Source organism: Epargyreus clarus, unplaced genomic scaffold, assembly GCF_041222505.1.
Source record: "Epargyreus clarus isolate Ecla_fem2 unplaced genomic scaffold, WU_Ecla_fem_2.2 ptg000018l, whole genome shotgun sequence".
In the NCBI taxonomy this organism is placed as follows: Eukaryota; Metazoa; Arthropoda; class Insecta; order Lepidoptera; family Hesperiidae; genus Epargyreus; species Epargyreus clarus.
In genome coordinates, this window is record NW_027332226.1 from 15,267,035 (window position 1) to 15,284,162 (window position 17,128).

A 17,128-nucleotide genomic window follows, 5' to 3' on the forward strand; every position below is an offset into this window, starting at 1 on the left:
ATAGAATTGCAAAAGTCAATTGGTAGACTCCATACACCTTTGGGAACTATTTTCCAGGAATGTTAGTATCCTCGCAATTCTTTTCACTAACATAATAATATATAATAATGATAAGGATTTTTAACACGAACATAACCCCGAAAAGTCACAGCTTGGGATCTAAAACCTAAAATCCTACTAGTAAAGTCCGACTAGGGTCGAAAGGGTATAAATCCTCATAATTTACGTTCCATGTAAAAGCTGAAATGGTTACTTTTATACAGGCTTCGTAGACGTGAATGAACTCCTTATACCCGAAGCCAATCGCTGGAAATTAGAAAACCATTGCAAAAGGTATTAAAGCACAACTAATCCCATAGCATAAACTCTATTTCCTCTTAATAAGGCCCTGATTGCACTATTTCTAGTAGTTACGTCGTTATGTGGGTGTAATGTGGGCTAGACGGACTATTACTGCCGCCTTTGTTGTGCCTATCCCGGTTTTCCTCTTTGCTAAGTTGCTTTAATGGAAATTACTGTCTAGGAAACGGATCGATTATCGCTTGTCCGTCGAATTTTATGCTTTAAGTCTCATTTTCCTTTATTGATGGGTGGCTGGTACCAATCAATGTAACACCCTCTTTAATAGTTTTTAGTAGAGTCCTTTGTGATTTAACTCAGAAGGCACCATGGCCGCACGTAATTCTACCTTACAACAGCAGGGTCAGGCTAGTTGTTTTAATTGAACGGCATGGTAAAGGAGACACTTACACGAGATATTATTAGATTAGATTATTACCAGATGACTTCAATCCTATTTAGAGTTACAGGTCTTTATTAACGGCAGGTAACACTTATTGTTGGGTGGAGTTCGTACACTACCTCGATTTCATAAAAGAGTATGTATGGTCGAGATGTTCAAAATTAGATCTCAGGAATATTGCCGCATCTGTGACTTCAAATATAACTCATGTAACTATTAGATACACAAAATATCAACCATTCGGGATAACTTACAACTTGACCTTACATTACCTTGCAGCCTAACTAAGGCAGCATGTTCGTTTGCCGATTCCATTACATAAAAACAAAATAAAACCGAACATAATAGAGCCTCGAAAATCGAAACGCCAAACGCAATGTCTAATTTAGGTATCGTTTCATTTCGAGTTGCGTGGGGTTACGTAAGAGACCGAACAATAGATTATAGAAAGTTGTTAGCATTTGCTGACTTATTGCTTAAAACCTTTCATCTCTAAGCCTCATTAAGGGATAGTTTATAAATATCCTTTCTTTGTAGGTGATCTACTATGTAATGAACTCTTTTTAATACGCTTTTATTAGCTTCAGACGTATGTATGTTGGTATGTTAGTATGTAACGGAATCTTTGAACATGATTTTAACCCCCTTCAAAACGTCGGATTAACTTGAAATTTGGCATACTTATTAATTTCTGAAATGAAATGAAATGTTTTGTATAAGTCGGTGCCTTTTACAAATTGTCATTAACAATATTTTTTCCTTTTAATACCGGATGAGAACGGTCTCAACTGAGAAGATCCGGACATTCTGTCCGCTATCCCGCTGGGTTGCTACTCAGCAGGATTGTATTCATTGTAGGGTTCCGTATCTAAAGGATGAAACCTAATACTAAGCCTCCGTTTTCTGTCTGTCAAAGGGCTCTCCCTTTTGAACCTTTTCAACCAAAAGAGATAATAACGAATAAGGCTGCTATAATAACGAATACTCAAAATAAAAAAAAATGAAAATAAATGGGCGTCGCCATACAAGATTTTTCGCATGTTCTCGAAGTTTTTTTCGGGTTCGACTTGCACTTGGCAAATTATTTATTAAAATTATCAATATGTAGGTATTTCTTTTTATTACGATAATGTTATGACAATTTCATAAAGATACGAGTATATTTGTATTTTTTTTGCGTAAGATCTATAGAATTCCAACAAAATTTTCGCAAATACTTTCTTTTTCGTATTGTAATTCTATTTTCTTATAGTAGAAGATATCATAATCATTTAGAACGGAAGGCATTGTTATGTCACGCAACCAGCTGTACCGCTGTGAAGGTCGGCTAAGGGAAATGACTCGCGTACACGCTTCTTATAGGGTTGCTTATCTTTGAAATCGGAAAAAGCATCGTGAGATACTTGAGATATATAAACACTCGAGGGTGTGTGAAATCTTATCAATAAGAACTTGGTCAGCGTGGTGCACTATGGTCTTATCCTTCCAATTCTGGGAGAAGACCCGTGCCCAGCTGTGGGACATTAATGGGTTGAGGACAATTAACTTTTTACTATGTTGTATTGCGAAGAGTTATAATTGTAACATATGCTTATTCAGATAATTGTTTAGAGTTGTAGTATTAAGTAGACCGTTAAGAGTTTGTCACTTACATGCAATACAAGAAAGGTAATTGTAAGGGCTGCTTTTTGCCTCATAAATATCTACTAGTAATGATCTCTTACCTTGCCTCTTGTTTCCCGAATAAGAGGTCGCATTCCGATGTTGGCTGTAGAGTCCCCTAGGACTATATCTTGAAGGAAGTGTTTAGTGTGTGTGTGTGTGTGTGTGTTTGACCTCTTATCACCAGATGGACTGTATGATCATTTACTTTCAACTCAAGCTCAAAAATCAAATAACAAATGTTTTTTCTCTTTGCTTAGAAATAGTACTTATATTATTTTGCTTTTGTAAGCCCTATCTTTTCTACTTTAGTGATCCTCAATGCTATAACCTGAGCGTTAAGAGCGCCCTTCAGTGAACGTGTCATCTAAGTACAGTCTCGCTTTTTCCCGTTTATTGTGCACACTTTTCATTATTTTTGTTTCAGCCAAGTATAACAGACTTATTTTATCATGTAGAAAACGTGGATCCATTTGGTGGTAGAAAACGTTTTTTTTTAGCTTTCTTGAGTTATTCTGTTAACAATCAACATGACGTTTATTTTACAATGTAAAATGGTATCTGGATAATATTCAATGGAATCACGACATATCAGCTTAATTGATACGTAGTAGCTATGCTGATATGGTATTAATTGCTGACGATATTGCGAAAAATATAATGAAAATCCTTCAACTCAAGGTATTTTGGCAATTTGGAAAAAAGTTGCCTTTTTCAGCAAAAAATCGTCGAAATCTTCATTTTTTACCAGTATCCAATAGAAACAGAAAAGGAAACTCGTACAACTCGCATATGCAGGATTCTTTGCGTAAAATAAAAGAAACAAATCTTTAACTTTGCTTATACCTACACATATCAAAATGGCACCTATTATGAATGTGTTTGCTCGTTAATCGTTTGGCGAATAAACGAAATTATGCTAAACACATACTTGCGCGTGGGTACCAAATATTAACCGAATCGGTCCATTAGATTTAGAGCAAATTGAACATTGAATGTGACGTACGGACAGACAGACAAGCAAGGGTTCTGCATTTCACGTTTTCGAACAGACAAACATATTGATTCGATTTGATGTACGGATGACGATATGACAATTGCGGTTGCGATAACAACATTGTGTTTATCGGATTATAAAACAGTGGAAAAGGTGAATAATCTAAGTTTATGACGACTATATTCGTGATTAGGCAGTACAATCGAAAACAAAAAAAACTTATATTATTATTTAATCAAATAAAGAGTTTGGCCGCACCCTTATCTAAGGTCGATTACAGATGAGTTGTCACACGCGCGCATAAGATGACCGTGTGCAGGGAAATGCAAATTGCATACTAATTTACAATAACATTGCATTACAATACTCTTGAGGATCTCATTAAAACTCTTACTACTCTTAACGTTACCGTACTTATGCTTAGCATGTTCATGTACTTTACGAATGAAATCTTTCGTTTTGGAATTATTGACCAGAAGTAGGTAATAATATTTTCCTTTTGCCAGCTAAAGCCAGTTAAATAATTTTAAGATAAAAAGAATTCGGAATGGCGTAGAGGCTACAACTATTTATAGACATGGATTTGCAGGGACAGGAAATATAATTTTCAAATTATACCATTATTGAAAAATATAATGTGTCTAAAGTATGTACAAGATTTATTATTCATGGTCATAAAGTGATCTATCCTAATCCTTAGCAGGTGAGTGGTTAGGCTTTGATATGATAATGCGTTAAGTAAATTAGGGTTGGCTATCCCTACGGCATAGTTATGAATTTGACCTACTTTCGTACTTTACGATGGTGATAAATTCGCCATTAGTGAAATTTAAGGTAGAACCTGTTGCCATGCCTATTTCTGCCTTGTGTCAAAAGGGCAATAGTATACAAGCGACAGTGAGTCAGACTGTTGCGGACAGTTTTTAACAATAGGTAACGACAGTCGACATCGTTCGTCACCTGTTTTTGGCTGTCGCCATCGACAGCCCGCGACTACCGCCGACTGTTGCGGACTGTCGTAAAATAATACAGCATGCGCTTTTCTTTCAAAATGAACTCGTTCGATTCCCGGCTAGGGAGAAAGATATTAAGAAAACTAATGATGCAATTTTCGTTTCATCAAAATCGGCTTCGAAACTCCTTTCAGCTTTTTTCGCTAATCCTTATGGGTTCGGATTTGGCCCTGAAGGCCATTTAAAAAATTCATCCTGTATATGGTGTTCATAGGTGACAGTTAACATGTATGTGTTTATCATAATATAGACAACATGTTTGTTATCTACTTACATAAACATCATCATACCGTAAAAGTAACTAAGATTTAGGTCAGGCAACCGCAAAATGAGAACGCGTAAAAATTCAAATCCGAATCCATTTTGGGTCTCACCCTTGCCCCATTCTACGTAGTTATTGTTACGGATAACCTAAATAACACTTGCGAAAGTATTCGTTAGGTTTAACCCAATTTTGGATGAGCTGACCCTTTTATCTATTACTTTTATATGTGCAAAATAGTGCCTTTCCTTTAATTATTTTTGGATGCTGTTAGGCCTGAATTTGATTCCTCACATAATTATTGTAGATCAATGTTTTGTGGTTACCAATGACACAGAAGAAAAGCCGTAAACATCCAGATCCCGATCTCCCCGGATAGAAAGAATTTCATAAAAAGATAACCTAACGTGAAGAGCTTGATAATTGAGAAGTAGTAATATTATTGAATAAAGACTGATCAAATTCGGGTTATACTGTAACAATTCTATAGTAATTAATTTAACAAACCGCGATTTACAAAACTTTTAAAGTGGTGTCATGAAGTTCTACGAGTGTAACACTAACCCACTTTCCGACGAGACAGTATCAAAATGGCCCGACCGATAACAAGATTTGATAAAATTTAAATGAATCCACATAGCAGGTCGCGCATTACGAAAAATAACAAAAAATATTGATTGCGTGGGTGTTTGCAGTTAATTTATAGGTTTAAATTTTTAACGATACTGTGTGCCTGATGTGATAAATGGAAAGGTTATTTAAAGTTAATTTTAATTAATAACAATGATTAAAGTTCATTTAAAGTTCAAATTGAGAGAATGGAAAGTGACTTGTGTGAAAAACATCCTGTTTTATTAAAGGAATTAGAAATTTTACTTTTCTGTCGTTATTGTTTAAGATAATGGGAATATCTATTCTACTGCTTTAATAGTGGCCAACGTGGTGATTGACCAAAGTATGTTTGGGATAGTATTGTAGTACATGGTTATTGACTATAGTCAAGCTATAGCTTGGTATACTCTTTCTCAGTATAAATTCAGGTATCTTCCGGAAGATCCTCTGCGTTTTATTCTCAGGTACAGTTTCATGAGAGATATAAATAGGTTTATGGTTATTAGGACGAAGACACCTTCTTAATTCCATTTTAGTAATGAAATTCCTTGGGACCGTTATTATTCCTACGCATACATTATCAACATCTTTCGGAGGAGACAGCCGTGTCCATATCGTCATTGGATAGGCTAAAAGTCATTACTGGAATACAAAACATTTATAGATATACTAAAATAATGTTGTTTATTTTAGAGTTTTCAACAAAACCATCTCTTTAGAACTAGTAGTAGTTTCTTTTGTTGGGATCTTTACCTCTACCTTCGTCCTATTTAGGCTTGACGTCTCTTGTCACATTGTTTTCATTGTCTTTTTCTAGTTCGGTGGCATTGATGCCTTTGTTGTCACAAGGTCTCTCATGGTAGAAGGTCTATGGAAATTTTTGGTCCTAATTGCCTAATAACTTATTAGCATATTATGTACGTAGGTAGTTGGAAACTATGACAGCCCGTTGGTGTGTGAACATTGTAATCATTGAATTAAAACAAATCTTACTCAAGAGTACATACTTTAGTTTTCTGTCGCACTTTTAGCTGCAGTCTGTAATTTTTGAAGGAATGCACCGATATTTTCATGTATGGTGCTCTTAACTCTTCCCTGGGAAGAATTACTTATTTCCCCTTACTTCGCTAATAATAACCAATTCTGATAACGATAACGTTTCGTCTTCTTGAAGTAAACTAGCATTCAGTTTACCTGATGGTAAATTATCACAGGTGCTCATGGACATAAGTAATCGATGTCAAATAAAATTGGAGATATACATGAGGTTGGCCACAGGTGCCTTGTCTGCTGTTGAGGTCAGGTCGTTAAGTGCGTTGTGTTCCGGTCTTCAAGAAAGGTCTTCAAGACTAAATTTCGATGCTATACTATGAAAATATACTTTTCAATCTTTAATTCAACAGCGCCTAACATTGCTGAAACAAGTGTCACTTCAGCGAACAAGAGTTTTAAATCCCGGAAATATTATATAATTTCTATGACGTATATGGCCTATGTATCTACTAGTTTTAAATCTTAGTAGGTATCGCAATTATCAAACAGTCGTTAGATTTCTCCATATCTTTGATTTATTTAGTTACCAAGCAACTTAGTACAATGGCACCGATAAAGAAATCTGATTAATATTTTTATAACGCCAGTAATAATCATATTCACGGACTTAGTGGTTGCTTTGTTGGTTGTATGTGGTTTTGTGAATGTAATGTTGGCAAATGTTAGTGGAACTTGGGTGCAGGTATGTTATTTTATTTATTACAGTAAACTTAGCAGTCGTTCAGGATTTATTTTGGTCAGACTATATGGCGGAATTTTTGTTTTAAATTATCAAGCTGAGGATTCTTATACTGCAATTTTTAAAGGTATTTTTTTTTCTTTAGCCGCTAGAAGTAACTTTTTGTCACATATGTGTGACGTATATTTACAATCCGAAATATTTACACCGACCTAATGAACATATTATAGGTGGTATTTATTAAAAATCTATAAAAACTTCTTGTAAAATGTCGCAGCGTTCTGCCCCGGTAGGTTTCCTAGCGTGGATGCCATAAACTCCTGAACATACATATAGGTACACGGAATTCGTTAAAATGTGTGATTAAATGACGAGGGTAAAACCTAGGATTCGGCATAACACACCGGAATGTTGGCAAAGGTGCCACGTGGGTCATCAACAGAAGATACGATACTTGACAGCTATTGTGTATATTAAATCTTTTGACGACCTGCGTGGTGGAGTGTTCATCGTACTGACTATATACGCAGTGAGGTTCGGGTTCGATCCCGCGCAGTTAGTAATACTTGTATTCATCTTCATGTGTGTCCATGGCAACCACCATGAGTGGAAAGAGCGTAATTTATTTATTTCCATAATTCTAACTTCACTTAAGATTGTGTGAAATTAATTATGTAGCTGGTTTCGCGTCCTCGCATATGTATGAGGTATAATAACTTTTGTAATTAGGAAAAGAGAAATGAACGAACTTCTAAATTAAGTCCGTGTTACAGTGTTAGAATGTGGTATGCGACAAGCGCTGTCATTATAACGTTGATGAGAGCCTACAAGTATTCTAGTAAAGTAATCATAAGTACCGAACATAGTAGTTGATTAAAGAAAGTCTTGGCATTAGATATATAATTTCCTACGAGCAAAATTGCGTATTAGAGTAAAAGTGCGTATTAGAAATAATTCATCACGGGCTTTAACGGTGAATGAAAATATTGAGAGGAAACCTGCACACCTGAGTTCTTTAGAAAGAGTTCTCGTGTGTGTCTCAGTTCTTAGGGGTGTGTGTCAAGAATATATCAATAATATCAATTCACACTCGGCCTTCGCGCGGTTACATGACTCCTTCCTACCCTAAGAGGAGACCCGTGCCCAGTCCAGCCCAGCCCAGTACAGTAAGGATTATGGTGATAAGCGAAATTCTCATATAAACTCATATTGCAAGGGGTTAAGACTGTTTTACTGCTAATTTTAAAAGGGTTTTAGAGTCGATTTTCCGTCAAATCGACTGAGATTTCTGTCCTGGGTTTAGCTGATTATGTACCTCTTCCTCTTTATATGACCTTTGCGAAGGAGTTTTGGAAATAAAAAGTACACAGAGAAAATTATATAAACATGCAATGTTTTGTCAATTTCAAGGCCATTCATCAACAACTTTTTGAGTTTGATCGATTGAAGAATACCATCAAAGAAGCATATGTTTTTACATCAAAGATGATGTTATCGTATCGATCAAGTAAATATAACAGTTTCAAAATGCTAATAATGAAATAACGTGTACTTCCGGCATAACCTACATGACCTGTATAATGTGTGTTTGTATAGTTTTATGGCTTCTGGTATATTTTGGCTTCATCTTAACCTTAGCGGGTTCAGGTTCACTTGATACTTACAAGAATACGAAAAATGTAGGCTAATTTGCATAACGTTAATTATTCAGTAATTAGTTAACGTTTTGTCTATTGTCTTGTTTTCTTGTTAAGAGTGTGTTATGGAGCTTTACATTATATTCAAATTAAATATAATAAAAAACTTTTACTATTGTAAACTGTTTATATGATTTTTTTTATTATAAGTGCGTTTGTATATTATCTTATAATGATGTAAATGAATTAGTTGGAAGGTAAAACGCTTTATTTAATTTATAGTTATCAGTTTAAGTTTTTTCGTTTCTGTTTTTGTAACCTGTAAGTGAATTCCATTTGACATTACATTCGCTATTTCACAAATTTTAATATTGTTAAAGGTGCAATAAATAAACAATAGAGGAAAATTTCAATTATTGAAATTCCAGTTCACTACCCTGTTACTTTACGGTTGATTCGCCCCTTTCAGTTGTTTCAATGAGAGTTAATTATACGGTTGAACGAAGTGCTATCTATCATTAACGGTCACTGAAATTCAATTTGATAGATATTTTATTAGACGTCAATAAATTTAATAACATTCTAAGTTGAAGGTGGTAGAACCTAATATTTCTACCTAATAACAGCAGTGTTAGGCGCTGCTGTGTTCCGTTTTGAAGGGTGTGGTAAGGGAGACAGACTTTTCCGAGGCGTTCCAGCTTAGTCCTCTGGAGTAGCAGCGCATCTGTTGCCGATCTCAGGTAGGAAAATTTATTCCTATCTGGGATTGATTACAGATGTCCATGGTCGGCAGTAGCCACTTACCATCAGGTGGACTGCATGCTCGTCTGCTACTCCTATAAAATAAAAAAAAAGTTATGTACATAGTAAAGACTAAATAGTGTCTAAGAGGTGGTCGTAAGAATTAGTAATTTTTTTCAGACTGCATTTAAATGGCCTTTATGTAAGTAGAAGTGGACGGGTTACATCTTCAGATTCACTGTTGGATACTCGTAGAACCCCACCATTAAATGGAGTCGGTCCGTGGGACCGGGTCCGATGTCTGTGGGAAGCCAGTGGCCACTTATATGGACTGCTCGTTAGATTAATCATGAAAAAATCTAAATTTGGAGTAATAAGATATCTCTAAATTATACGTTTTATTTTTTACAACCTTGGAATTACTTTTATTTTGCACAATTTTTATTACACAGTCACCTTTTAAACCCTGCCCTTCAAGACTGAACGCAGCAAATACTGCTATTAAATACAAGTATACAGTACCAGTTAAAAATACTATGCAAGCAATACAAGCTGCATTATCAGATGCAATTAGTAAGATTAAAGTTAACAGCAGGAAACAAATATAGTATACCTATAAAATATAATTTTATTGCATAGTAAACTCGAGTGTCGCTCTTAGGACAGAGATAACAATTATAGTGTCATTAACATCACTTCATTCATGCCGTGTTATCTAGGGAAATAAAGGAGGCATGAGTATAATCTATTCTATACTATACTACTACTTATACTATAGGTACTAACTCTGTATTGGTACTAACTCTATATTGTAAAAAAAACTCCTACATCTTTCCGGATTCCTGGCTACCACTGTATGAACGTATGGATAGCCAACCCCGCACCAAGCCGCGATTTTCTTTAGACGTGAAAAAATGTTTACTTCTTATATTCGAGTTTATCTATTGTAACCGGAATTTTTAGCAATTTCGAGGAGCCTGGATTATGTCGTGGGCTTCACTCTGTTGGTGGAGATTCGTGTCCCAGGAACAGGGTACCAGAATTGATATAACCTGTGAATCATATAACCAATAATCAGTGTTGACCAGCGTGAATGACAAGGTCATTGAACTTGTCGTGTCAGTGACGCACGTAATATTTCCCTCTTAACTTTTTAATAAAAATATTTCATAGCGCCCAAAGAACGGTTTAACAAATAAACCGTCTACGCCTCGTTATGCCGCCGGAATGCCAGTTAAATATCGATCCTGCCTATTCGTGTCACGCCCTGATATAATGCCGAATGAAAATAGACTATTGTTATGATGGAAATAGCGTTTCAGTAACAGTTTTGTCCAGAATTGGCCAGTGATGCTCCCAATGTTGTTTTAGACTTAATATGGACTGAACTGATTTGGATATTGAACTGAAATGCACTGATTGGAATAGATCCACTGTTTTTGTGATATAAACAATGACGTTTTAATAACAGTTGATCCAAAATTGACCAGTAATCCTTACAATGTTGTTTTTGGAGTAGACTGATATTGGTTTAAAAAATTTTTTTCAGTATTTTCGAGTATTTATAAGTTTCCTGAAATTTTAAATTAGATAAAAGCTAAAATTAGGCAATAGGTATTTGTTAGAATAAAGTTTGACAGGTTATATATTTTTTATGGCTCAAGTGCGAAAGTACCATTTATTCCTGTAATAAAACAGATGAATGTGGTAAAAACTGATTCGCAAAATTACGAGAATATTTTTGTTTAAAGGCCCAAAACCGTCTGGACATAGACCTCTCCGTAAAAAATGGTGTTTCCCTAAAAATGAGTTATCAGTTATCATTTCGTATCTTCCTCGCCGGGGATCGAACTCAGAACCAATGACGCGCATCGTTATTGGTCGTCATAAATAAATATGTCATTGATTGCTCTTGGACTTCTCCAAGTCTATATATGAACTAGCCGACGGCAATCCCTTTGTAAGCCAGTTAGGAACGCCAAAAATATTTTGTGTCGGGAGTGACGTCACGGCTGTAGTGCGCTATCTCGTATGAATATTTAAAGCGACTGTCGTTTGCCGTGAGTACTGTTACTTTGTGTTGTGAACTGACATTCTGAACTGTTCAAGAATATATGTGACTTTTTTTACAAAGTCAAAATTTCTTTTCTTTTTTGTGTCGAACTTGCACACAAAGGTAAAAAAAAGCACCCACACTTAAAAGATAAATCTAAATTCATCAATAATAAATCAAGCTAAATTCATAACTAATCGTCTTGTTAGGGGTCGAACCTGGAACTGCGTATCGACCCGTCATGGCGACATGATGTGGCTCCAGCTCGTAGCTAATTATTTCTATGTATTTAAATGTAAACAATATATATTTTTCTCGTATCTAGTGCCGGTTTTCTATAGCAATTGATCTTCTAGCGAAACTTCAAAGAGAGTTACATAGGGATATATTTTGAATAATAAATCAATCGAATTTGAATAGAATTGAATTTGAACGATAACTTATTCTCAAAAATCAAGTACTAGGGGCGCAGAAGCTACTAGGAGCCTAATATATGCAGACCATACAGATCATTATGTAAACTTCTTGTCCCAGGTGTACACGAACTAGATGCTTAATGTATGCAGGAAATAACCTTTCACGCTTATAGGTGAATCTCGTTTGCTGTGGGCGTGTGAGCCAATTAGGGCAAAGGTCAGGACATGGAATAATCATTGTGTGTAACAAGTTAGGACTATTCATAGCTCAGAAGTTGAGGAGCAAAAATATCTTCCATCAAATGTTGATAGGATAATATGGACAAAGCTAACAATAGAGGCTCGGTATCCATTTTTGTTTACCAAAGAAAAAAAATCATAATTTCTAGTTAGCTGAATTGATTTTCCTAATAATTAATAACATAGAACATTACACATGCTTAAAATATCTTTGAGCTAAACACAATACGCTTATTTACACACCACAAAAATATAAAAAAAAAACCTCTATGTGTCTTTACGATTACACCAATCTTAAAAAAAATCAACAAATTTTGACCAGATTTTAATTTCATATCTGAATACATAATTGCTGTAGGTAACATGTACTACATTTAATCCTGAAATCCTGGCAAATAATATAGAAGTTGAAAAGATCCGAAGACAGAAGAAACCGATTGTTGATACAATCGGTTTTTGACTATTACTACTTGACTATTGTTTTTTGGCTATTATGGTGATATTTCATGGGCGCTTCGTTATCATTGGAGTTAAATCTTTTCGGACGCCTTATGGGTTTGGAAAAATCCGACCCGGATTGGTTACTCATACCTCCCTTCTAATACGAATGACACCCTAGGCCTTTTCCAGTAGTACTCACAGTAGTTCCAGTAGTAGTAGTGGTAGTGCGACAGGGACCTTTGCGAAACCCTGGAACATAAAAAGGGTTGCAGCTATTCAAAAGAATTTTATTTCAGGCGTGGGCTTAGTAGTGATCTTTCAGACATACATAAAACTAGAAATAAGCATCTCACAAAAGGTTTAATCCTAACGTAGGCGTTGAAAAGACTAGAACATCTGCTAGGTACTCGAAACCAATTCTGCTAAGTAGTTTGAACATACGTAACACCCACTGGCTGTGGGCGGATGAAGAGCTTGTTTTTTGTTCGATTTGAGAAGCTCCTCTCGGTTCAGTAGTTCTTAAGTTCTGCCACATGGAGAGCTCCGTGTTTAATTCCTTAAATCAAAATTTATTGCAATTTATATTTTGCTCTGGCTCTGGGTGGTATTGTACAGTGACGCCTAGTTCCAAGTCAGTTAGTCAGTTCAAAAGTCAAACATAATTTTTTGGCACAGTGGTCATTCAAATAGTTTACTAGATCGAGGATTCTGAAGTCGATCTTCGTTTAGAAATTTAATTAAATTGGGCAATTTTAGTAATACATTACATTTGGACGTTTATCAATGGAACCAAAACACTCTACCACGGGTACAGTGTTTCAATTTTATCAATGTAAACACAGCATTTTAATTTTCATCATCTTCAAACAACAATTAATAAGTTCTTGTTGTTCCCAGGGTATCATCACACAGGATGGTCACGCCGCGATGACACCAAGCAGGAAGATGGAGTCGAAGGGCACGCAGATCCACCTGCCGCTGATGGGGCGCGGCAGCCGCGGCGAGCTCAGCGAGAAGGTCACCTTCTCCGCGGTCAAGTCGCCCGAACAGTTGAACAATGGACAGCTGCTTGGGTGAGTACTAAGTCCTAGTAGCTATCTCTATCATAATTTATTTTATTTATAACATAACATGTAATTTACAGGCTTAACCTAGACCATAACATGTAAGAATACTTTACATACATTTATAAATCTTGTAAGGTTGTCATGAAATATATCAACATCAGGCATCTGTAAAAGCAAGTGATTGATAAGATATTAGGTACTTTATTCAATAAAGAATGCTCTCTTAAATGGTGACTACTCGTATGTGTTTCGTTCACAAGTAAACGAGCGAGGGAATAATAGAAATGCCGCCGTTTTAGATTATGTTTTTTATCGATTCAACTTATACTTGCAATTACACTGATTGATGATTACACTTTCACTTACGTACTCATACATACATACATACATACATACATACATACATACATACATACATATTTTTTTACTATTTTATCACTTTATCGCACCTTTTACTACAACATTTAATGCTGCTCTTGTAACGCTGAAATAGGTGTGGCGGTGCCGCGGTGTGGTAGTATCTCCGGAGTCGAACCTGAAAAGTTACCACCTTAATCTATTTCAAGTTAGTTAAAAGACCGATTCCAATAACTATTTCGATCCAGGGCATTATTTTACCGTACTTCCTAATAGGTTATTTTAAGGTATTTGTAAGGAATGTTCTATTTACGGCAACGTTTATTCATAACTATGTTGGTTTGTTACTTTAGCGCTCGCATTTTAATACATTCCATTCCCAAAATCAATATAAAACGGTTTTTTCAAGTTCCTAAGGTCACCTTTCATACTACAATACAATGTTTATTGTATAATCGTTTCGCTCACGACGTTTGCGTGTATTTATGATCCTTGAAAATATTGAAATAATAATGTAATAATATTATGGTTGACATGCTGGTTAAGGGATTATTTAAGGGGTCACTGCCCATGGGCACGTATAAACGATCCGAGAAACAAGTCCTCACATATTTCAGTTTTAGATCCGAAAGAATAGTTCATTTTACTAACAAATTATGAAAAATGAAATTTTCGAAAAGGTCTATAACCAGTTTAAGATATAATATAGACAGATACGATTAAGGATAAGGATAATAATGGATAAGCGAGAAATTAATAAGGGCTTAAATTTGTTCAACTGTGTATGACCAAATATTTTACTGTTTTAAGGAGGAAATAAAACTTTCCTGAACTATGATGGTTTTTAAAAGATGGTGGTAGGCTCCCTGAGCTATAAATTCATCAATGTTCGTATCCAAAATTTAATTCTCATATGAAGATAATATATTGGAGCAATGACCGTCATACATCTACACGGCAATATTTGTATGAGCCAATGACCTCAATTGATATCGTTACATTATTGCATATTTTGACTCAGTTTCAATAGTTCCTTATCAGTGCTTACTAAGTACAATCAAATATATGTAGAGTAAACATTTTTGGGTAATTATGTTTGGCGTAACAATAAATAAAAAGACATGATTAAACAGCAGGTAGCCTAGTGATTTTAAATTTGGTAAATCAATTCGGGTAAATCGGTGCGAATCCAAAATTTCCGATGTATTCGTAGTTTTGTGCATGTTAAAAATTCATTGCGAGGAAACATACATATATACAGGCTTAAGAGTTCTTTAAAAAATAAAGCTATGAATTTACGAATCTGAACTTAGTCAGCGTGATGGAATATGGCCCAACCCTTTCTCACTCTGGGTGTAGCTGTGCTTAGGAGTAGCACGTTCCTTCTGAAGTTTTCCCGGAGCACTAGACATGGGGCTCTTCAAAAAAGGTGTAAAAAGAGCTCTCCTACAAAGCCGGCGATGCATTCGCGACTCCTCTGGTGTTGCAAATGTCCATAGGCGACGGTGACTGCTTTTCATCAGGTAACCCGTCTGTCATCGTTTAGGTATAAATATATATATATATATTAAAAAAAGTGATGGGTTGACGACACGAAATTTGGGAAATATATTATAGCTTGAAGATCAAGATCAAAATTATTCGGTCATATAAATCATGTACCATTACATGACATTCACTAAATATTGATGTTTTCCGAACTTCAGACGAATATTTGAATAATTTTCACAGGGAAACGACAAACAACATCGAAAACCGTTATCGACCGGTATTTCTCTTTCAGTATGTGCATACATCAGTTTTAAACTATTTGATCTACCTGATGTGATGTAAACTAGTAAAAGCCAAGTGCATCTAAACTCGGCCTAGATCGAATTTCAGGCGCGCGTCTTTCATTTTTTAAAGTTATTTGCGTATTACAAGTATTTTTACTAGATTTAACGGTGAAGAATAACGTGAGGAAACTTGCACGACTAAATGTAACACAACGTTTGCCGGGTCAGCTAGTATTTTATAAAAATGTGGCTAATGCCACTCTTACACATCTGCAATTAATAAAGTTATGAATCCTACCCATTCGCATGTGGCCAGCGTGGTAGACTATAAGCCTTACCACCGCTTTGAGATCCTGCGAAATCACAATTCTGTAAAATATTTGCAAATTCTAACTTAGATTGTCCTGTGATTGCTAAAATAAAGATAAATTTGCTATTTGCTAAAATAAAGATAAATTTGCTATTTGCTAAAATAAAGATAATTTGTCTTTGGAAAATACTAAATTAAACTCGCTAGTAAGACAGTAGGTATGTATACTAGTAATAAGTGTGAGAAAATCATAGTGCAAAACCTTGGATAAAGTTGGATGTGATTAATTATGTTATTCATCCATTTATCCATGAGCTTTTTGAATTCCACGGCGGGACATAGGCTTCCCCTAATTGGCACCACTCCAATCGGTCCCGTGCCCTGTGAATCCAGCAGTGTGCCTATCTACTTTATGTTATCGCCTTGATAAAGACTAAAAAGTATCCTGCCATTCCGTGACTGCTATAAGAGCAGTTGAAGTAAAAGTGGCATTAAAATTTGGTCCTTTAAAAGGTTAACTATTAAGATATCCGTGAAGGAGACCGATAAGTGTATTTATATTTGACTTAATTTGAATTAGACTTAAATGTATGTTTATAGATTAGTATTTAAATTATATTTTTATTTAGAACGTACAATATAATTTATGAGACTGAAAGACAATTAGTATATCATTTAGCTTCAGATTAAATTGTAATAAAATTTGTTATTTATTTTTCTTTACCTCGATAATCTACAGTATATCTCGGCGAATGTATGAAAGAGAAAGTAATTACGCCAATTTAGCGCGAGTAAAAGGGACAGTATGGACCTCTTTATTCACGCATTGACAATTCGACATGCCTCTGACGTGTGCGATTCAAAAATGTAAATTGTCTATGTACGTACGTCATTGAGAATGTTTATTCAATTAGTTCTGAATTTAAAATCAGTTTCCTTAACAATTCTACGTAAATAAAAATATGTTTAATATGTATCGGATTTATGCATTTATGCACACTATAATAAAATGTTGGAATTATGACGTTATCTATTGTTTAGTGGAAACCAAAGATTTAAAAATGACTTGCT

General features: G+C 35.3%; 1 protein-coding gene across 1 annotated transcript in view; it reads left to right on the plus strand.

The window, feature by feature from the left end:
- Positions 1 to 17,128, plus strand: part of Atet (ABC transporter expressed in trachea) — a 52,428-nt gene that overhangs the window by 20,297 nt on the left and 15,003 nt on the right. Inside the window, exon 2 of the mRNA XM_073082453.1 lies at positions 13,446 to 13,621. Coding sequence (XP_072938554.1) covers positions 13,476 to 13,621 — 146 coding nt within the window. The 5' untranslated portion in view covers positions 13,446 to 13,475. The remainder of the gene's footprint in view (positions 1 to 13,445; positions 13,622 to 17,128) is intronic.